This window comes from Typopeltis vanoorti, chromosome 5, assembly GCF_054136105.1.
Source record: "Typopeltis vanoorti isolate ZY-2024b chromosome 5, IOZ_Tvanoo_1.0, whole genome shotgun sequence".
Classification (NCBI taxonomy): domain Eukaryota; kingdom Metazoa; phylum Arthropoda; class Arachnida; order Uropygi; family Thelyphonidae; genus Typopeltis; species Typopeltis vanoorti.
In genome coordinates, this window is record NC_143553.1 from 116,412,337 (window position 1) to 116,436,159 (window position 23,823).

General features: G+C 34.6%; 1 protein-coding gene across 3 annotated transcripts in view; it reads left to right on the plus strand.

Moving 5' to 3' along the window:
• Nucleotides 1-23,823, plus strand: part of LOC150106743 (hemicentin-2-like) — a 487,441-nt gene that overhangs the window by 454,736 nt on the left and 8,882 nt on the right. For 2 of the 3 annotated variants that reach the window (XM_090393308.1, XM_090393309.1), the window contains 3 exons: nucleotides 5,396-5,544; nucleotides 5,788-6,183; nucleotides 16,894-17,041. In XM_090393308.1, coding sequence (XP_090249434.1) covers nucleotides 5,396-5,544; nucleotides 5,788-6,183; nucleotides 16,894-17,041 — 693 coding nt within the window. The remainder of the gene's footprint in view (nucleotides 1-5,395; nucleotides 5,545-5,787; nucleotides 6,184-16,893; nucleotides 17,042-23,823) is intronic. The other variant, XM_090393310.1, reaches the window with a different exon arrangement.

Sequence of the window (23,823 nt, forward strand, 5' to 3'; positions counted from 1 at the left end):
GGATAACCGAAGTTTCAACATTCAAATATAATCACACTTTTTGCTATTATTTCATAATAATTAATATTAATCGAATTAATTCAATGTTTCTCTAAGATTCGTTGTTTACTTTGAAGTTTTCTGATTTCTCGTTGTAAGTTCCACAAGCTAAATATAATTTCTCCGTCTTAAGTGTGACATCTCGTGAAATTATCTGTTTAGTGTGCGTGTGTGTGTGTGTGTGTGTGTGGTGTTGAAATACCCATGCTACAAGCCAGCTTGTCGATTCTTTCAAAACTATGGAATAAAGGCCAATCAATCAATTGCCTCCATCTGAACGTGACAGATACACCAAAAATGCGTGTTGCGATAAATATCCTACCCCCAAATATGTCTATCCAATCTATATTTCATATCAGTAGACTAGTTCACACTCAAATATTAAACTAAAGATAATTTATTTTAGAAAACCAAAATAAAATTAATCCTTATTAAGGATTAAAGTGCTCATAAAACGTAGTTAAAAATGGAATATAAGATCTGAATGTAAATCCATTCAACAGCATGATGCACAGCAAACTGACGCACAACAAAATAATTTCACAGCAATCTAATAATCTTAAAACTTATAGAAAAGATTTTATGGTTTATAGATTCTTTTCATTAAAGATTTAAGTCTTAAAACATTTTAATAATAATTAAATTCACAAAATGTAAATCTATTAAAGTTACAAAATAATAGTTTAATTAAACTTGCAAAAGCACATTTATTTATTTATTTACATAAAAATATAATTTACACATCTAGTTAAAGTGCATACATGATATAATATATATATAAATAATACCATTGTCCGCGCGGTTATCCTAGTGGTTGTGCGCTTCGCAACCATCTGCCTGTGAAGGAGTGTCCTAGGTTCGATTCATTTGTAGTTGAGCTATTTATCTGTTAAATATTATTATTAATTTAATTCTATTGTTCTATGATTACTGCCATAGTAGTCGGATCAAAGCTTTCCATCTTCCTCCTTTAGGCTTTCTTTTTCATGAAACTGTTGCATATCTAGTTTTCTTTTCCTAAATATTCCGCCATTTTGTCATTCGTCTTTTAAGTGGGAATTTACCTTTTATTTCTTTGCTTCTTAAAACTGTTTCGTCTCAATACATTCCTACATCCATATCACAAGGGTTGGAATCGAAACTCACAATCTGTTAGTTGAGAGCGATCATATGCTAATAATACGCTACTCCCTCTTCCAGCCATGTCTTTGAAGTGTTTAAATTTTTAAATTAATAATGTTTAAACATTTTAAGTTAAAATATTCAATTTGAAATAATATGCAATTCAAATTATTAAAATATTTAATAGTATTTAAATTAGAATTAAATATCATTTACAGTTGATTTACAGTATTATGAGAACGCATTTAATTATTTTTATTCATAAAGTTTCTTAAATGAATTTAATTTTCTTGCTATTTGTTAAATGAAATTTGTTTTAAATGAAAGATAACATTTTCAAACTGGGTTCGAGATTGATAATAAAGGTCATGTATATTAAATAAAGGTAACCTAAAAAAAGCAGGGTAAAATTCTTTTATATTTATTGAAGTGAAACTATCAAATCAATGATGATAAATATTAAAAGTAAATTAAAAATTAAAAAGAAATAAAAATAATAATCATCAAGGATAACATTCTCTTCTATTGAAGTAAAGCTATTAAGTTAATTTGCTTTACTATTTATATTTATACTACTTATATTTATATATTTATTTATAAATTTATATTAAAAATAAATTAAAATAATAATAATAATAATAATAATAATAATAATAATAATAATAATAATAATAATCAAGGGTTACACGTCTTCTAATGAAGTAAATTAATTTTCTTTACAACTTATTTATAGTTATATTTACATATTTATTATAATAGTCCTTACAAGGACTGGCTTAAAGGGGCAAAGCAAGAATACTTTTCATATTCCCCGTTATCTGTAGAGGACAATGTAGGGATAAGGTGTTATTAAGCAATTAAAGCTCTGATCATGGCAGGAGGGTAACAACAATAGTCGGGCCTCAGTTAGAACTTTATTGGCTACAGCATTGCCATCCATTACTCTCCAAGGTATTGGATTGAATGAATCCTTTCTACCACTTACTTATTTTATCCTTATAAGGACTGGCTTAAAGGGGCGAAGCAAGAATGCTTTTCATCTTCCCCGTTATCTGTAGAGGACAGTGTAGGGATAAGGTGTTATTGAACTATTAAAGCTCTGATCATGGCAGGAGGGTAACAGCAATATCCGAGCCTCAGTTAGAACTTCATTGGCTACAGCATTGCCATCCATTACGCTCCCAGGGTTTCATCATCATAATAATAATTTGTGAGTTCAACAAACTTCATCATCGGCCTGTAGAGTAAGATAGACTGAGAGTCAGCAGATAGTGGGAGAGGAAATAAAGATAGAGTGCATAGTAGTAGGGTAGGTAAAAGAGGCCTCAGTTGACCTGGTTTAGCTGTTTGCCCCCCAGGGGCGATTCTAAAACGGTCGTTGATTTTTCACTTTAGAAGAAAAAGGAAAAATCCTAAAAAGGAAACATGGAACAAAAACAAAAACATGAAGTACAGAGAAAATAAAACTATACAGAAAGAACTGGAAAACCAAAAAAAAAGATGGGGGGAAAAGGGTCTGGCCTAAGTGATGCAGCTCTCAAGAAGCTGCACCGCCTCGCTGTAGGCCTTCGCTGCTCAGGTTCTCAGGCCCTCCCCCACCTGTTGGAACTAGAGAGCTATTGCTGTGGACAGGAAACCATGGGATGGTTATTGTGACTGTCGCTTTTTGTGGGCAGTCATTATTCTTTTAGCCACCTCACTTCCCTTGGCCATGTCTAATTTGGAGAGAGCTATGAAGAACGCTGATGCCGCCTCCTTGTCTATGTCCATGGCTACCTGTACTTGCTCAGGGGTGATTTGGCTGATGTCTTCAACAAATAAGTCACCCCATTTTGCACTAACTACGTTTGGACCATATTTCCCAGCGAGGAGGAGCTCAGGTTCCCCTATTCTCATTATTGCGTCTTGAAATTTTTCTGCCACCCCAGGGATACCTTTAACCAGATGCTTTAGAGTCTCCCCTGCTTTTGCGTGAGGAGTCTCAATTCTTCTGGTTTTATTTTTTTCATCTCTTTTTCCTCTGGACTCAGAGGTCTTTTGAAGGGGGCGCTGCTTGCCTCCATGTTTTCTGTTTTATTTACTTTTCCTTCTGCAGTGATTTCATCATGTGACACAGCTTGTTTATTGGCTGTTTCTCGCTTCTTCTCTTTCTTGGGTGTGCAGGCTATGGTTTCTGTGGCGGCTGCCTTTTCTTCTATAGCCGTTATTTTGCCGTATGCCTCGTTTATAATTGGAAAATCCGTGTTTTCCGACTCTTGTTCTGTAGTAGCTGTAGGCTTCTCTACTGAGGAGACTGTGACTGGTATAATAGCACCTCCCATCCTTTCTGCATGCGTTCTTGATGGGCAGGTGTTAACTTTGTGGTCTTTGGACCCGCATTTGAGGCAAGCCATGAGACATTTGTCCAGTGAATGACTTGTCGTTAGGCAGTTTTTGCATGTCAGTTTTGGGCAGTTCGCTCCTAGATAGTCGAAGGATCCACATCGGAAGCATTGCTTCTTAACGCCAGGGTAGTTTACCATTACCCTAGCGGATCCGATGTTTGGAACCGCTGTTTTCATCTCGAGCGAGATGTTTACTTCCCCCGACTTCCATTGGGGGTTGTCTGCATCGTTTAAGATTTGTATGTTTCGAACAACACCCCATTTCCCAAACACTTCGTGGATTATTTTTTCATCACATTGTATATATTCCAAGGGGAATCTGGAGATTTTGAGCAGTTTGATAATGCTCCCCACCATGAACGGAAAAATTTACTTTCCGTTACATTGAAAGCCTTTGAGCAACTTGTCCCTAGTCTCTGCGCTCCTAACTACAACCTGGTATCTGCCATTACCGAAAGGAGTGAATCCAAATATCTGGTCCGCACCGACGCAGTCAATCAGGGCTTTAGCCAAAAGTCGGGGTCTGAGATCAGCGTCAGTCTCGATGCCGAGAGTCCGCGTGCGCGGCAAAACATTGGCCATAGCTGGCGAGGGGGCCTAGCTATTCCCACCCCCAAGTGTTTATTATTGTCCCGGTCCGGGGTTTAGGAAGATCTGTAAATCTCCGTTAAATATATCGTGAGGCCCGATGGGACTCGTACCGATATCAACGGTTATGAACAGATGCTCAGTTTGTTTCACGAAAAAACGCGAACTATACTACACACTTGATCTAAGCCAAAAGGCCGAGAAGCGATAAGGGTCACTCTAAAGGATAACCACTGCAAAATAGTGAAAGCACCTGCATTTCATCATCCCAACAAGCTAGCTAATATACCGATTTCACTTACTCATTTCCTGTTTGAAAAGCCATAATAAAAAGTTCTTATAAAATATATCTAATAGTGTCTAAATAAAACACCACTATATATTTTTGTCTCTCAGTTTAAATATATTTTACTTAATAAATAATGAGAATATTAAGCTTTCATCATCACTTTATAGCCAGGATAAAACGAAATTGAAAAGTTTCGAAGTTCATGTCTGTAATCAACATAAGAGTTTCGACAACTCTTATGTTGATTATATTTTCATAAATTCTCTGGTAAATCTTTTGAAGTTTTCCGGTCAATCTTTTCGAATCTTTTCAAGTTTCATTATGTTTCGCTATAAAACGATGATGGATCTTTAATATCCTCATTATTTATTACTTAATTTGTCACATTAAATTCCTTTCAAGCGCTATATTTTGGTATTACATTTCTTACTATTTGGTAATAACATTTCAGATTGCGTGTCAGATATAACGTGAATGGATTACTTCATGTTCATTTTTGTAACTACTGTTGTTACAATACTCGGGTGTAGTATTAACAACTATGCTCGAAGCGACACCTAACGGCAATGTTCCTAATAAATAAATGGCAGTTAAAATAAATAACTTTCTAAAAGCACGGCAATTAATCAAAATGTACTTACACTGAATCAGTAGTAAAACAAGAAACAAATTATGAGCTTACAAATTAGTAAAGATTCTAAACGGAAAACTTCAAGTTTCGACTTTGAAAACATTTTTACTTCCAATAACTTAGATTTATAAACAAAAGCGAACATTAATCACTTTTTCTCGCTGATGTCAAAAAGTTTGTAACAGAACAGTATCAGCAAGCGAAAGTCGCCTTTGTTGTATCCCTCTTGTGTTTTCAATGATAAAGTAAAAAAAAAAACATTTAAGGTGTCCCCTGTGTGGTACACACCTGTCATGTTTATGAAGATGGATATTTTAGTGACCTTTCTCCTTTCTTCCCTAGATGCAAGCAGCCCGTCTAAGCCTATTTCGCAATCAGGAGACAACCTTTATCAAAATGTTCCACCATCAGGTAGGAAACAAAATGGGCCCCCAACGAATGAACCAGAAAGCAGTGCCATGTACGAAAATATGCCCTTTCATCAACAGGGGGTAAGTTATTGAAAAAAAAAATCTTGCATGCATTGTTTCCGAAACTTTTTTTTTTTTAAAGCACGGTTTTCTATAGACGCTTTAATTCTAACTGCCATTGCATGAGTAATGACCTGTCTTGAAATAGAAAATAATCTATGAATTGTCTTTTTTTATTCTCAAGTAGCTTTTCTCCTTCTGATTGATCTTGGATTACTATTAGTTTACAAAAAAAAAAGCTTGTTGGCTTCTTTGCTATTTCAGCAACCCAATCATCCCTTTTCTGGCTCCAGAATACGCAAATCTCTCCCTCCAGATTTTGTTCATGAATACGAAAATATCCCTCGATACAAACAGGACTATGGAACGTCTGGAGACACCAACATTACTGGGAACAGTGCGAAGGTACCATCATTTCCTAGAAGTTTTAAAGGCTCTCAAAAAACAGGAAATCAGGCAAATGGAAAAACACCCCCTCACTGGATAGAACGGCCAAGGACAGAGTTAATGAATGCAGATCAACTTTACCTCAGAAATCAAGAGATGGAGGATGCTGTACCGACAACGAGAGAAAGAAAGAGAAAACATTCGAGCTCTAGAGACAGACCTCCCAGAACCTGTGGTAATAGTGGACATACTGAAAACGGAGCTAGCCTTAAGGTTGGTGATCTCATTTTTTTTTTCTTCCTGTAATAATTCCGATTCTCTTTTATTCTACACCACAACATATAGAAACACTCTCTATATATACACGCCGCTGTAAAAAGTTCGGGTTCCCTACAAGAGTTCTGATCAACAAAGCATGCAGACTGACTTTGTTTCTAGGTAATTTATCGTTTGCGCATTTCGTGATATTTTCCAATCAGAAACTAGTGCTAATCTTTGCTTATTATTAAGTAAAAAATATCTGTCAGTGATTAGTAAAACACATGAATTATTATAAATTATTGATACAAATGTTACTATTGGGTTATAGATTCTTATAAACTCTCATTTCCTTACTGAGACAATATTTTGTTACTGGGACATTGTCTGGGTTTACTTTGCTTTATTCTTTGCAATTTTTTTCTCTATTTAATTAACCTTCATTGGTAAGAGATTTGATGAAGCTGCAAGTTACATGAAATACGACGATAGTTTTTAGCGATACGAGTATAGAAGATCGTTGCAAAAGTGGCAAAGAAATTTATGATTTTTTATAGATTCTCACTCATTTTATGATCAGTTCTTGTATTTTAATGGATATGACTTACCAAAATGCATTAAGCATTTTTTTGCTCTCATGCAGGGTCATCTCATGTCAAGTCAATAGATTGAATGTTTTCAATGATTGAATAGATTTGCTGTATTAAATATCAAATACCGTTTTAAATGAAGTCAAATTTCTAAGATTAGAACTCCAATTATGGAAGAGGAAGAATTTGATGGAATATCCAGTTTTTAGAAGTTAATGCAAAAGGTATTCAGTATTCCTTTCTTTTCTTCCTGAATGACATATTTGTTTAGGATTACCTGCTTTTACAATTACACGTTCTACTGATTTTTAATCGGATACGAACTGGAAAAAATTCAGTCGCACATTGTTATAAACACAAAGCCATTTCGCATCTCATTTGATAAACAGCTTCTGTTAAACATACCATGTGTAACTTTATCCAGATTGAATATGTCCTATAATAATAATAATAATAATAATAATAATAATAATAATAATAATAATAATAATAATAAAGGAACAGCAAAATAACCAATATGTTCGCAGGTAAAATAAACCCTTGCATGGCAAATTTCTTAGAGATACTGAGGACAAAATTGACGTGAACAAGACTTGGCAATGGCTACAACACGGATACATTAAAAAAGAAACAGAAGGATTTATTCTAGCAGCTCAAGAACAGGCATTACAAACTAATGAATGAAAGCAAACATTTTGAACATCAATAATAACAGCAAACGCAGATTATGCGATCAGAAAGATGAGACTGTAGAACATCTAATCAGGGCCTGCAGCAAAATAGCTCAAACTGACTATAAGTATTGCCATGATCAAGTGGCCAAAATAATTCATTTGCCTGTATCCAAAAAAATATGGCTCTCCCACTTCTGATAACTGGGTGGCAGCATAAAATAGAGACAATACTGCAAAACGAAACAGCAAAAACTCTCTGGGACTTTATAATACAAACCGATCCGCATTTGGAACACAATAGACCTGACATCACAATTATCGAACATCGGCAGGTTTGGATTATCGATATCGCAATACCCAGTGATAAAAACATTAACAACAAAGAACTGGAACAAATGACTAAATATCGAGATATGGCAATCGAAGTTGGCCGACTGTGGCTTAAACACACCAATAATAATAAATTATTTGCTCGTTAAATGCATTCATATTGTACAGACAATGGTAATAGGAACGACATTACTTAGTATGAAGTTCGATCCTAAGTGTCATGGGTCTGAAATATAGTGATAAGGATTTATAGCGGTTCCCCAGCAATATTATTTTCATCCTTCCACTAAAGTATATCCATAGTTTCTTGTTTGTCTGATGATTTACATCATTCATTATGAACTAAACTGAAACAATCTCCGCAGGTGCTTTTCCAGACAGTCATACAAAAATAATTCCACTGGAAATAACACTGAAAAACTCAAAGAAACTACGAAAGAAATGTTTGCGTTTGGATACGGATCTCATTGGATTAGAATAGTATCATTTTGGATAAGAGTAGGAAAGAAAGAATACTGCATCATAAAATGCCGAGAATTTAAAATATAACGTGGACCGTTGTCATCGTTGCCTTGGTTTTTTTAACCACTGCACCACTGCCAGATCTTTTTGAGTGAATAATGATTCGCTTTACATTCTGTTGATAGCAGTGTCACTCGACTAGCATCACGCGTTAAGAAGAGTATGGGTGGATAGTGTAGAGCAGACTATGGCCTGGCTCTGATGAATTTTGGCATGTGGACAGCTTGCATCCTCTGCTACTCTTTGATGATAACAACTTTCTTCAAAGCAGCGCCAATAACGTAATCACTTTTTCTTTTTCAGTAAGATCTCCTTCAAAGACGCACCAATAATTATGCTAAGTTCAACATCGCTATGTCTTCGATAGGAATCTTTTTTTTTTTTTTTACAGTTTTGCAGACACAAAAAAATTATTTAATTACTGAATTTATTTCCCTTTTGGATCCCCTAAAGCCAAACGGTTCCTCACCATTTTTTTTTATCTCCGTAGCCTTTACTCTGTTATTTTCTTAACGATCAGTGTTGCGAAATATATTGAAGGGCTTAATAAAGAACGATTTAACACGTACCAAAAAATCGTGCCCGAATATTCAATGCAATTAAAATATTACATTTAATAAACTCGGCACGATTGCCTTAACGAAAAAGCAATGCTAATTAAGCACCGTCGAAATTTTATACTGCATAAATAAACCTAAAAATAATTAATTAGTAGTAATTATTTTTCTACATTATTTTCACTGATTTTGCATTTTAAATATGATAAGAATAATAGAAACATTTTTTGCCATTTTTAAAAAATAAGCAATTAAGTAGTTAATATATGTTAACAAATGCTATTAGTTCATTACACATTATTTTCTCGAGAAGGCAGCTGCTTCCCTCATAATAATAATAATAGAATAAATAAAAATTCCCTGACATCACCATATTAAACTTCCTATCCATCCATATATACAGAGAGAAAGAGAAAGAGAAAATAGAATCAACTCTTGCATGCTGCATTTCTTCGACAAGACTGAACATAGCAAATTAATAAAAGAATACTTCTTAAAAAAAAAAGCTTCGTGAATAAAAGTGTACGTACAAGCAAATCGAACTATTTAATTAGGGAGAAGAGCTGGTATATTATTATATTTCTTTTTTGTGTTTGCTGACTGAAAAATTCAGAAGCCGAAAATATAAATATATTTCTGTCTGATAGGAGATGTCTGTTAATTAGATATTAAGTTCGTGTGCTGTTCGTAGCGGTAAATTTATTTTGTTTATAAATAAATTGCTGTAGATGACATACAAAGATAAAACACACACACACACACACACACACACACACACACACACACACACACACACACACACACACACACACACACATAATGCCTGATAGCTTTCTAGGTGTATTTACGACAAAATGCACCCTTTTAATGCATGTCAGCCAAATCAATATCTGGACTAAAAGGATTTGCGCTATTTGATTCTTATGAATAATTAAAATCTATTTATATTCAGGTGCTTTCCCGTTGCATTAGTATACAATTTAACATTTTAAAAATTATTGTACTGTTTGGCAATAATATTTTGTGTATTTTTACATTGAAGTTTTTTCGGAAATAAATTCAGATATTTTGCAATAATGATTGCGAAATACGTATTTGAATGGATGCTTATATTAAAATAATAAATAATTAATTATGTCACACTGGTCAGTGGATTTTGATAAAGTTTTTCATTAAAAAACTTTGTTAAACTATGTCGTTCCATTTTGGTTTAAATACGAGAAACGTTTCAGTAATTCGTAAATTATACATACCGATTTCAAATTATGTGTCGGATATTACCAAGTGTAGAAAGAGATGATATCTTTATTGCACTTCCTTCATATTATTTCCATACTTTTTATAATAATTTAACATATCGTATCAAAGCACTGATTTAGAGTGTACGTGGCGATATATAAAACCTTGTAATAGTTCAAATATAAACCAAGTTAAAACAAGAGTTGCAGTTATATTAATATTACTTTTTGTCTTTTCACGAGCATAAAAAATAAAGTATATTGTAAGCTATATTGTTCCTCATAGCGGTAGCCAACCAATGTTCAACAGCAGATAAATGATACAACGCCATCTGGAATACGCGAGAGAAAAAACAATGAAAATTAAATTAGATATAAATACTTTAGAAATAATTTTTATTACAAATGAAGACTGTGATAGGTACAAAAACATGTTTATTCATGTTTATTCATGAGTTTGTACCTATGAATAAACATGTTTTTCAAAACAAACATATCGTAGCTTCAACAAAACTCAACACATATACAATGTAGTGCTAATAATTTTCATGTAAAATTCTTTTCATTCATTAGCATACATAACAAATAGAACTGGTTTTTCGTATTGACAATGTATCGTCCTCAGACCATCTGGCATAAATCAATGCGTATTATAATATACAAAGCTTTAAATCAGTGCAAGTGGACTAATTTAATTACAATACTTCTTTCAGTATTTTCTACTTTTATCCTAAGAGTGTTTGTTCTTCCCTTCTTTTTAATTATTATCTCGTCACTACAATTTTATTTTTGATTTAGAACAAAGCATTTCATTCATTTAGACATTTCCACTTTATTTAATTTGTATTTGCTAATAATAAGCATGTCTAAAATTATCTCGACAAACGAAGTCGACTTGAGTTACTGTTTCGGCGTTTTTTTTTTTTTTTTTTGTTCTTTATGTACAATGCTTCGTACACTCGGTTCGTTATTTATATGTAGCATATGATTATACAGGTTCTTTGCTTATTCTTAAAAACAATTTTTTTTTATGAATGGTAAAATCGTATGTGCATAAACTGCGTGTATTTTCTTAGCCTTTATATGTATGCTAAATGGAAATCAAAGACTGATTTTGGAGACAAACTATGAGATAGAGAGAGAGAGAATGAAGCTAAAGAAGCATATTTTGTCCTACACAACTCCCTAATCAGGGAGTTATGTAGACCAAATTATGCGACATATAACTAGAAGCTATCCCGTATCATCAGTAGCAATACTTAATCAATATTACAATAAGATTTTTCTAATACTTTTTTTAATTCTCAGTTCACCATCCCGGATCCATAGTAGGTATATGCGTCACAGAAACACTGGCGCAACGAAAATTTCTTCCAGAGAATCCATTAACTTGCACTTAAGAGTTTGTACATTCTTTTGGTTGCCAAATTTGTCCCCATAAAAGGGTGTTATTAATTACCAACTAAGTGAGTAATTAGACACGTTTTTTCCTAGTGTTAATGGCTTTTTGAACGATTATATTGTTTGTTTTTTTAAATTCCAGTTGGTGTAATGGATTAAAACAAATACAAACAAAGCCCTCCTTGGAATGCGAAAGTCCTTTCAAAAGTTCTGCACACCGTACTCCTGTTCTTAAACCAAACATTTATTTAACAAAATACAGACTTTTAATATAATCTACATTGTTTATCTCCTATCACTGCTGCACAATATTATGGTATATCTATTATCATTCGTAGAGTAGCGCTGCCATAGAGCGGTTCTATCAGTTTATGAAACATACGTGGGTGGTCTGAAAAGTTCTCAGCCTCGACTATAGATGGCAACACTATCGTCACGATTTTTTTTTTTCCAAGTTGGTACATCTGTCATAACCATCGACGTAAAATTTCAAAAATTGCTGAGGCTATAGGCATTTCAAAAGAACGTATAGGATACATTTTGCATGAAGAATTACAAATGAAAAAGCTTTGCGCAAGATGTGTGCCGCGCAGATCAAAAACTCACTCGCATGAAAATCTCTGAACAGTGCTTGGAGCGTTTTAACAAGAATAAAAATGGATTTGTGCGTCCATTTATTACTATGGATGAGACTTGGATTCACCATTACACACCAGAATCCAAACAACAATCAAAACAGTGGACAGAAGCTAGTTGTTCAGCGTCAAAGAGAATGTCATGGCATCGGTGTTTTGGGATGCTAAAGGCATTTTGTTTATTAATTATCTTGAAAAGGATAAAACAATAACCGGGGAATATTATTCCGATCTTTTAACTAGACTAGACGAAAAACGTTGTGAAAAAAATATACGGTTTGTAGAAGAAAAAAATCATCTTTCCTCAGGACAATGCATTTGCCCACAAGGATGTTTTGACAACGGGAAAATTAAGGGATCTGCACTATGAACTGTTGGAACATCCATCCTATTCCACAGATTTCGCTCCCTTTGCCTTCTGTCTCTTCCCAAAACTAAAAATCTTTCTCACTGGTCAGCGATTTAATTCGAATCAAGAGGTGATTGCAGCTGTAGAGGGGTATTTTGCAGATCTTACTGAGAACCACTACAGGGACGGGATAATGGCGGCGGAGCATCGATGGAATAAATGTATTAGTCTTAAGGTAGATTATGTTGAAAAATAAAAATAATTTCCAAATTATAAATTCGTTTTTTCATTGTTAGGACGAGAACTTTTCAGACCACACAGGTATTGACTATACACAGAAGGAGATGTGGAGGCACTTTCCACTCTTTTTTTTTTTCATACTATCAGATGCATCACATGAAACATGTGACATCTCAATGTAATGAGAAATGTGGATTTAGGACTTTACTGAGACTTTTCAGGCAGTGTCCCAGGTTCGATTCCCGTTGAAGATGTGAGGAATTTGAGGATCTTCCTCAGGCATAGCCAAGTTAGCCGGTCTTGGGTGCGGGCAGTAGGGTTTTTTCCGCCAGTTTATCTGGCTTTTTTCATTTCGCAAGCAGGCAAACCGGCCCCGTGAACATACGCTTCTACAGTCAAGAATATCCCCCCCCCCAGCGACAGACTAGGCGACAGGTCGGTTGGGAGTGGTACTAACAAAGAAGTCGCATCTAAGTAACACGCTGACACTGCGTAGGAAGCGGGAATAAAAACTGAGAATTTTCTGGCACATTGTCTTGCGAAAACGTCTTGTAATATAGCTGTCGACCCTGCGGGTATCTCTTTGTCGCTGTCCCTCATTTTTGAAATAATCCATTATCATCATTAATTTAATCTTCGATTGTTGCCAATGACATTTTTAGACAACGAGATGTTCGCTGTTTTCACTATGATGATTAACTTTTCAGTTCTGTTCCAAACTCTTCTCTTGCAATCCCACAGCGATGCAACAACTTTTCGCCAATCCCTTTGGGAGTTGTTGGTTAATCTTTATCAGCTATTGTGGGTCCACTTTTCTAGGAACTTTTCTCTTCTTCAAAATCTCAGACATAATTCTCAAAACAGTTGTGAATGAGCTAGGTGTTTCAATACGATTTCCATCACATGTGTCACCCATAGCGGTCCTCATGTCACCCTTACGTTCAACATAAGGTTTCAAATTTAAAAAACATTGGTCGTTGTGAGATTCTCTACCTGAATCCCAGAAAACGAGCACTATTAGTCTGGCTTGCAACTGTTGGGAAACAAATTCGTCATCTCACTCAGCACGCATGAGCAGTGTGTAGAACTTTTGAGATGGTTGCCATATTACGTTAAACCACCCGTGACACAAATAGCGTTCGCAGCCCCAGTGTGCAGAAGACCTTTTTATTCAAATATAATATATAATCATAGAACTCTATATCACTGTAAAATGTTTATTAAAATTTATCTATAAAACATATATATTCTAAAAAGAATTATTTTGAAATTATAATATTGTGATTTAAAAATTTCAAATCACAATAAATTGTTTATTAATAAATTAATTATGCGATAAAATGAAATAAAACGTTGTTTAACAGTATTTAAATGAGTTTTACTATAAACAAGAAGTTAGCAACGGTAGTGAAAAGAGTGCAGTATTCACTATTTCTATCCAAAGTAATTCCATGTAAATCACGATTAAGTTTATTTGGATTTAGGCCTAAGCAACTCAGGCTATGAGGCCAGTGTATTGTCTGTTAATTGCATGTCTTCTAATAATCGGATTGCCTGCTTTGGGGGGTGAAATGTACATGTTGAAGAGTACAAGCTTCTGAAGCCCTAAAACTAATTTACTTTTTTTTTTTTTTGCACTTTTAAAATTAATTAAAACCGAGTTCGCGTGCGCATGCGCAGTATTTGCAATTCAGTAAGAACTACTGAATAAAATTGCTGATAATTGTACAAATCATATGTGCTGAAAACACAAACCTTGTGCCCTAATGAGAATACAAAACATTATTATGAGACAAATACATTGCGAATATTTAAAAATGTAAAACGTTTTGTTTTATTAACTTAAAACTACTACAATGTTTGTTGTAGTTTTATATTTCTTTTACTTTATTTGAACGAATACACTAAAAACTGAAAAAAAAAAAAAAAGACGACGATAAAAGTAAAAAGATATCGCAATATAAATAAATTTAGAATTGTAAACTCTCTTATAATTCGAAACAAGAAACAAATAAAAATAATGTCGAATGGCGAAGTCACAAAAACTAACCTATGAATACTTATTCAACAAGAAAAGATTTTCAACAAGAAAACAGAAAAAATAGTTAATAATAATAATAAAAAGTACGTATAGCAAACTTTTGTAGTGAATCTGAACAAGGAATATTTCTTCGGAAAAATTATTTTGCTAAAAAAAAAAAAAAAAAAAAAAAAAAAAAAAAAAAAAAAAAAACATGAAAATGAACTAAACATACCAACAACTGATTTTTAAGATAAACTACTTCTATCCGTGAGTAAAAACAATAGAAACATCTGAGTAAATAAGACTGTTCAAAATAGTCGTGTAGTATAGAGTCCACTCAGGCAGATTATATGGGCAAGATATATGCTATCTTCTCTAGCTGCATCCTTAAATATTGTGCACCCCGAGTAAGGCATCCAGTATAAAGCCACCAGGAAAATATTAAATCTGAAAGGATCTAATCCCTATTGTGAAGTCACTTCAGTTTAAAAAATATGTAAAAAATGCTGTGGTGATGTCCTGAGTGAACAGGAGTCATTGTCGAAAAGGAATAATATACAGGAGCTTTTACACAATGAGGGTAATTTGAGAGTATTATACTAATCTAATACAAAACAGGAAAATAATATAAACGAACAAAGTAATTATACAGTGTAAGTCGTAAATAACCTGTGTAGTTTAATCAGTCTAAAAGGAACTTCAAGTTGACAAGACTGACATAACCTGATTCTTCGGCACAAATTGTGATGAGAAAACTCCCAAGTAACTGCCAATATTCACCGAACATTTCTAGATTCTTTTTCACTCTACTTATTGGAAAGATATGAAAATGTCTTTAATTTTAACACAATATTTTAATTATTTTTATTTTAATAAAGTTAATAAATGTAATCTTTTAAAGAAAATTAAATAGCGTTTAAAATATAAAAAATTTCTTTATTCAACTTCAAAAAGTTTAAGTTATGAAATACACCATATTTTTGATCACATAATGAGAAAATAAATAACTAAAACATGAGGAACACCAATATAGAAAAGTCCTTTTTAGGACTTCTAGGGTAACAAATGGCAATGTTGTAGCCAATGAAGTTTTAACTGAGGCTCCGTTACCCAGCCATGACTAGAGCTTTTTCGCTCAATAACCCAATCCACACAGATATTCTTCATTCAGATGACGGGATAAAGAGTCAAGGACTCAGTCCATCGCCCAGTTCTTTTAAGAACACCAATATATAGATCAATCGACCGTGAGATGCTGTGACTGATTCATTCAATCCAATACCCTTGGAGGGTAATGGATGGCAATGCTGAAGTCAGTGAAGCTCTAACTGAGGCTCGGCTATTGCTGTTACCCTCCTGCCATGATCAGAGCTTTAATATCTCAATGACACCTTATCCCTACACTGTCCTCTACAGATAACGGGGAAGATGAAAAGCATTCTTGCTTCGCCCCTTTAAGCCAGTCCTTATAAAAAATAAAAAAACACCAATATACATACATTGAATTGACCGTGAAATGCGGTGATCCCTTGGAGGGTAATGGATGGCAATGCTGTAGCAAATGAAGTTCTAACTGAGGCTTAGCTATTCATGTTACCCTCCTGCCATGATCAGAGCTTTAATTTAATAGCTCAATAACACCTTATCCCTACGCTGTCCTCTACAGATAACGGGGAAGATGATAATCATCTTACTTTGCCCCTTTAAGCCAGTCCTTATAAGGATCAATATATATATATATATATATATACCAGAATTGTTGGATATTGGTCGATTTTTCTAAATAATTGGTTGGTTATTGTATAAACTTGTAAGTATTCTTCGAAGTATAACTCCCGTTTCTGTTTTCTGTTTGCGATAACCAAATAGATATGGTATGGCTTTTACTTTATAAAGCTACGAGTGAATGGAACTTTAATGATTAATAAAATGTGTGAACAAATATTACTCTGGTAGTTACTGCTTGAATTTGAATAACAAGCGAATCTGATGATTTATTTGCCTGTAGATAACATTTTACCTTATACTACGAAGTTCCTGTTTGCCCTTTATATGTCACATAGTTGACGATGATGTTGAATAGACTTTCTTGAAGTCTTTTGAATGATTTTAATGCTAACATGACTTGCATGGTGTGTTGATGCATGTGTGCATGTGATCTTGCAGAATTTGAGCTGTTCAACTAACCCACCAGGAGTAATATATGCTGATTTAGCGTTGCCAAACAAAGGCCCTAAACCTGTGGCGCGGAAAGATACACCAACAGAATACGCCACATTAAAGTTCAACAGAGAAGCGGAGCGAGCTCGAGGCTGTAAGTATACTTTATTCAAGGCAAGTATTTTTTTCATACATATTCCCCTATTCTCAAATTCAAATTATTCTCTGTGAATAATGTATTGTAATCTTACAGAAGTATGTTATCGTAGTGAGACTTAAATATGCTGTTACTTGAAATTAAAATAAATATTTTAATATTTATTTTAATTTCAATTTTAAAATTATTTCTACATAGAGTTCTTTAATAGATTTTTTAATAGACTAATAGACACTTAATTTAATAGACTAATAGTTCTCTAATCGACTTTAATTGAATTTTTAATATCTGTAGCATTTTACAGAAAGGTAGTACTACTATGGTAATTTTTAAAATATGAAGTTTTTAGTTACGAAGTTTGTCTGAAAGGTTTTCGGCCTCGACCATACTATCGGCACGATTTTTTTCCCTAAGTTGGTACATCTGTCATAAGCATCCATGTGAAATTGCAAGTTATTCTATCAAGGAGTTTGTTTCATACAGCCTGTATGAAGCCAAAGTGTTGTCTGTATCCCTTGAAATGGATAAAATTGAGTATTTTGGTTTATAAAATTCTTTGTAAAAGAAGATTTAACGCCAAAAGAAATTCATTCGAAGTTCAGAAAAGTTTATGCGCACTCTTCTTCGTTTTCGACAACTAAGAAATGTACTGCCGAGTTTAAACGTGGCCTTACCAGCCTTGAAGATGATCCACGTGAAGAACGTCCAAAGAAGTGTAACAACACCAGAAATCATTGATCAGGTGCACGATATGGTATTGGATGACCGGCGAGTCAATGTGAGTGAAATTGCTGACACCATAAGCATTTCAAAAGAACGTGTAGGATATATTTTGCATGAAGAATTGCAAATGAAAAACTTTGCGCAAGATGGGTGCCGCACTCGCATGAAAATTTCTGAACAGTGCTTGGAGCGTTTTAACAAGAATAAAACTGATTTTGTGCGTCGATTTATTACTGTGGATGAGACATGGATTCACCATTACACACCAGAATCTAAACAGCAGTCAAAACAGTGGACAGAAGAAACCAGTTGCTCAGCGCCAAAGAAGACAAAGTCGGTTCCATCAGCAATAAAGGTCATGGCATCGGTGTTTTGGGACGCTAAAGGCATTTTGTTTATTAATTATCTTGAAAAGGGTAAAACATAACTAACCGGAGAATATTATTCCGATCTTTTAACCAGACTAGACGAACAAATTCGTGAGAAAAGACCCGGTTTGCAGAAGAAAAGATTATATTTCATCAGGACCTGCCCACAAAAGTGTTTTGGCAATAGGAAAATTAAGGGATCTGCACTATGAATTGTTGGAACATCCACCCTATTCAGATTTGGCTTCCTCTGACTTCTATCTCTGCCCAAAACTAAAACTCTTCCTCGCTGATCAGCGTTTCTCTTCTAATCAAGAGGTGATTGCAGCTGTAGAGGGGTATTTTGCAGATCTTACTGAGAACCGCTACAGGAACGGCATAATGGAGCTGGAGCATCGCTGGAATAAATGTATTGGTCTTAAGGGAGATTATGTTGAAAAAAAAAAAATTTTTGAAATTATAATAAATTCATTTTTTCATAGTTAAGCCGAGAACTTTTCAGACCACACTCTTATATTCATAAAAATACATTTATATTTCTACGAGAAACAAACAAACCAAAAAACTTAAAGACGATGTCTCATTGATAAGCCAGCATTTCTCCTGCGTTTTATAAACAAAGCCATTTTCTCGACATGTCATTAAATTACACTTGCTAGCCAAAACATTAAAATTCTGGTCTTTTATATCAATCTTTCAAAAAAAAAAAAAAAATGACTAAATTAAAAGAATATTTTTATTTGGTTACAGAGAGTAACTTGTAAGATAGCGAACTGTTCATAAAATACAGAAATATAAACGCTACTGAAGTGGGAAGATTGGAAAAATATATATACTGTAGTGAGATGTATACCTACAGACGGTAGAATTAGAATCTGAAACAATACAGAACTACAGAGTTGTTTGGTGTTTGAAATTACCACCAAACAGCTGAGGCTTATGGAGTCCAGTATATTATGTCCGCTTCTGTCTGTTTTGTGGAAAGAAACAACGAAGTTTCAAGGAGATAAACTCCTGACACCAAACTTATATTTCGCTGAAAAGCGGTTATAAATATTCTTTGTCCTGAACAAGATTCGAATCGGTCATTCAGTTACAAGAATAAATGTCTCAGTACCTATCAGTTTACAGTAATTAAATGCATTAAAACCTTTGAAGCAAATAGAAATATGAAAATCTTCAATTTATCTAAAAAACTTATATTACTGTTTTATTATTTTAAACAATAAATAGTCTATTTTAATTTTTGCTTTATTGCAAAGTTGATAAATGATAAAAATTAAGTACACCATGACATTATTAATATCAGCGTTTTTTAAGAAATTCAATCTTAAAGTTTTAAATTTATTGAGTCGAGAGATGCAATACCCTTGGAGGGTAATGGATGGCAATGCTGTAGCCAATGAAGTTCTAACTGAGGCTCGGCTATTGCTGTTACCCTCCTGCCATGATCAGAGCTTTAATCGCTCAGTTACACCTTATCCCTACACTGTCCTCTACAGATAACGGGGAAGATGAAAAGCATTTTGCTTCGCCCCTTTAAGCCAGTCCTTATAAGGATATAAGGATTTAAATTTATGCCACATGGAGACTGCAAGTGAATCCCTAGAAGAACATAGCCATGCTCTTCTCCAGAAGACCGATGCTTCCTAAAGGGGACAACTTGCTGTTCAACACAAAAATCCCGTGGCAAACCGAGATCAAATACCTTGGTGTACTGCTGGACAGAAGGCTGACTTTCAGCTGCCATATCAAGTTTCTCTGTGTAAAAACATCAAAAGCATTGCCCAGCTTTATCCTCTAATCAACAGGAACAATAAGCTGAACACCAGAATCAAATTACTTATCTACAAGCTGGTGGTTCGTCCTATACTCACTTACGCTTCTCCGGCTTGGAGTCATACACTGATACTAATATTCTAAAGTTACAATGTGTAAAAAATAAATGTCTACGAATGATCCTAAACGCACAATGGTTCGTAAGAAATGTGCAACTCCGTCGGGACACAGATGTCCCCTATATTTACACTTTCCTGCAGACTATAGCAACAAAGTTCTTTTCAAAAGCATCTGTACATCCCCAACAAATTGGTTCAACTAGCTGCAAATTACGACCCAACAGATTACTTTGAACACAAAAGACAAAAAGCCATCTTAAATTCCAACTCTGATGTCTAATCTTCAAGCCCGCTCAGGGTGAGCAATCGGTTCATAAATTTTTCCACTCACCGTTTCCCTATCAGATAGCTGGGAGTCTGAAAAGCATTTTGCTTCGCCCTTTATGCCAGAAATGTTAATCGTTAATTGTTATAAATTTATTTTATTTAACCGCGTGTGGTGACCGGGCTAAGAATAGCGCCACTGTAACCCATGCATGTCCTAAGAGGCGACTAAAATGGGACGCAGAGTTTCGCTCTCTCTCAGGTTTCTTCCGGAATTTTACTCCCGGTGAGGGGAGGGGGCTTAAATTTTGGGGGTTTTGCCCTAAGAGAGCATTTTGAGTCTCTGGGGAGGGTGTTCACCGTCGGCCCGTGAGGGGCCTTGTCGTTGGATGCTTTCCCCTGGAATATGAGCGGTTGTGCTCAGTGGTGGTGGTGGTGGGGGGGAGCCGTCACTGAGTGGAATCAACGGTGAGCTGGACGATCTTCGTCCGGGGGATCGCCTAATTTTTAGAGATGGCTTTACTTAATTAGTAGCCCATGCATGTCGTACGAGGCGACTAAAATGGGTACCCAGGGAGGGTAATGGATGGCAATGCTGTAGCCAATGAAGTTTTAACTGACGCTCAGCCATTGCTGTTACCCTCTTGCCATGATCAGAGCTTATAGCTCTATATTATCCTATCCATACATTTTCTTTATACATAACGGGGAATATGAAAAGCATTTTTGCTTCAGACATCTAGCCAAAAAATTATTTTATTTATTGTTAAATTAAATGCCCTTAGATATATTGTTAAACTAAATATGATTAGATATAGATATATATATATATAATTTACAGAATTCGACTGTTTGGTTGAGAAATATCATTTTTAATAAGACATACTGTATATATAATATCGCATAAAATTTTCTGTTAAAATATCCACGAAATATTTCATTCGTACTATAGCTAAAATATTATTATACGGTGTTGCTTAAAGCTTCTTTATAAATCACCTACATCAAATCTACTAAGCACGGTATTATTGATCCTTTGGTGGTTCTTGAGAGTCAGTATGGCTCGCTCATAAAGCCAAGAGCTCGGGTTATTCGCAACATCAGAAATCTCTAACGAAATAGCGGACAAAATAAACCAATAGCTTAAGACATAAACATCTCCCAAATTTCATCACGATCAATTTAGAAAGGTCTGTTATGATATCCAAACAACCAACCCACCAACAGAGAAACGTCATTTCAATTATATTATACAAATTTATATACACAATCTTACGGCTTGATTACAATAAAAAATAAATTGAGTTTTTATTTATTTTTTAATTCAATGTCTCCGTTTTCATTAATTTTTCTTTGGAATATATTTTAAATAATTATTATGGCTCACTTAAGAAGAAAATGAATAACTACCTCATGCATATATTAAATAAATATTAAATAACTGGACATGCAATCTAATTAAATAAATGAAGAAAACTTTACACGTCACTTGTGGTTACACAATATTTGTCAAGGTGAAAATTACCAGAACTTTGTAAACAAATTACGTGCGCATGCGTAGTTTTAGAGTTTATCACCAACACATTTATATGTGAAGTCGACCACTTAAAGAAATAAGGAAGTTTCTTTCATAAACGAATAAAACAGGTTGATATTATCCAAAGAGGCAGGCTCGATGTTTTAAGTGGTATACGTTTTCTTAGATAAATCTTACTAAGAATGATTTTATTCAATGAAGTAGAAAACAAAATTCTTCTCCGAGTCTATTTTATAGGTCCAACATTAGAAATCTTCTATTGGGTCGATTGAGATCCTTTTACAGTAATTTGCACTTAATGGCATCCCTGTCTAGTCATCAAAATCTTTTTTGAAAGGGGGAGGGGGGGATTCCTATTCACCGTGTCTTATCTTCTAACACTTATAAGTTAAGTTGGAGTAATTAGCAGGGCCTATGTAATTAGGGCTAAATGTGCTTGTACATGAAGAAGGGAGCGTTTAAAGTGTAATTAAGGAGAAAGAGCTACCCCTAATTATTCTCCTGGCAAAATTGCTCATTGTTGACATAAATACAAATGAGATTATTAAAGATGCGAACTGAGAGGCTTGCGATAGAAGATAAAGTAATATTGTTGGAAAGAATTGAAACAATTAAAAGCTGAAATGTTGCCCGACGAAAAGCAGAGCTTTGTCATTTCAATGAGTCAGCGATCAGTTACAATGAGTCTAAGCTCTGGGTTTCATAGCGTTCGGTAGTATCTGCTGCTTCTAGACTAATGGGTGGCGGAAGCTTCGTGTTTAGACACTTTAACACCACTTAGCTGATTGGAAAATTTCCCACTGCATTCTTGAAGATTTCTCGTCTTGACTTTCTTTTTAGCTCGGCACTAATTCAACCCGCGGATTACTCCGTTTCTGAATGGTGTTAATTAAGGTGAAGTTGTTTTATCTACCCACTAAAATCTTCCGCAGTATGTTCTAGGTTTTAAGATAATGGATTTCAGTGTCGTTAGAAGTACAGCTATTAATCTAGAAGACTTTTGAGAGAAATCTTAAAATGTCTCGGCTGAAGTTTTTTTTCTTTGTGTATATATGTGTGTGTGTGTGTGCGCGCGCTTGCAAGCGAACCTCGTAGTTGTTGAAGTGCACCTAATTGTCGTGAACGAAGTGATCCTTGAGGAAAGTTTGGGGAAACTGAAATTAATTGAAAGCCTACGAACTCAACAAGTCTTTATCTAAGTCTGGAAAAAGTAAAATGAAAAGAAAGAGACAAAAAAAAAAGTGCAAAAAAAGATATAAACGAGGGTCTTATATTTTTATTTAATTGGAATACTATATTAATTAACTGGCTTGATTTCTGTGATCAACTATCATTCGTCCTTTTTTTTTTTCCCCAGGAGAATAATATCTTCAGTAATGCCAACAAAAGTTCAAATATTGAAGATAACATTATATCATATTATACTAGAAGAAATTGTAGATATAGATTCCTAAAAATGATATATAAAAAAGAATAATATATATATATATATAATAAAACATAAATGAAAATTAACGTACACATCTAATGTAGCACAAAAATAAACATTAATGAAAATTAACAATAAACGTCTAATTTAACAAAACTAAACATATAAGAGAATACGCATTTTTTTGGGGGAGGGGGATGGACTGAGTCCTTGACTCTTTATCCCTTCATCTAATTGAAGAAAATGCATGTATGGATGGGGTGTTGTTGAGCTAAAAGCTCTAGTTATGGTTGGGTAACGGCAATAGCCGAGCCGTAGTTAAAACTTCTTTGGTTACTGAATAAGTAAAGCCATCTCTAAAAATTATGGGATCCCCCGGACCACCCTCCCCCTACAACTGGCCGAAAGACCGTCCAACTCAGCGTTGGTTCCACTCGGTGACGGGCACCCCCACCACCACCACAGAACTGAACCGCTCATATTACAGGGAAAAGCACCCACCGACAAGGCCCCTCACGTGCCGCGCCGGAGAACACCCTCCCCAGAAACTGAAAATGCTC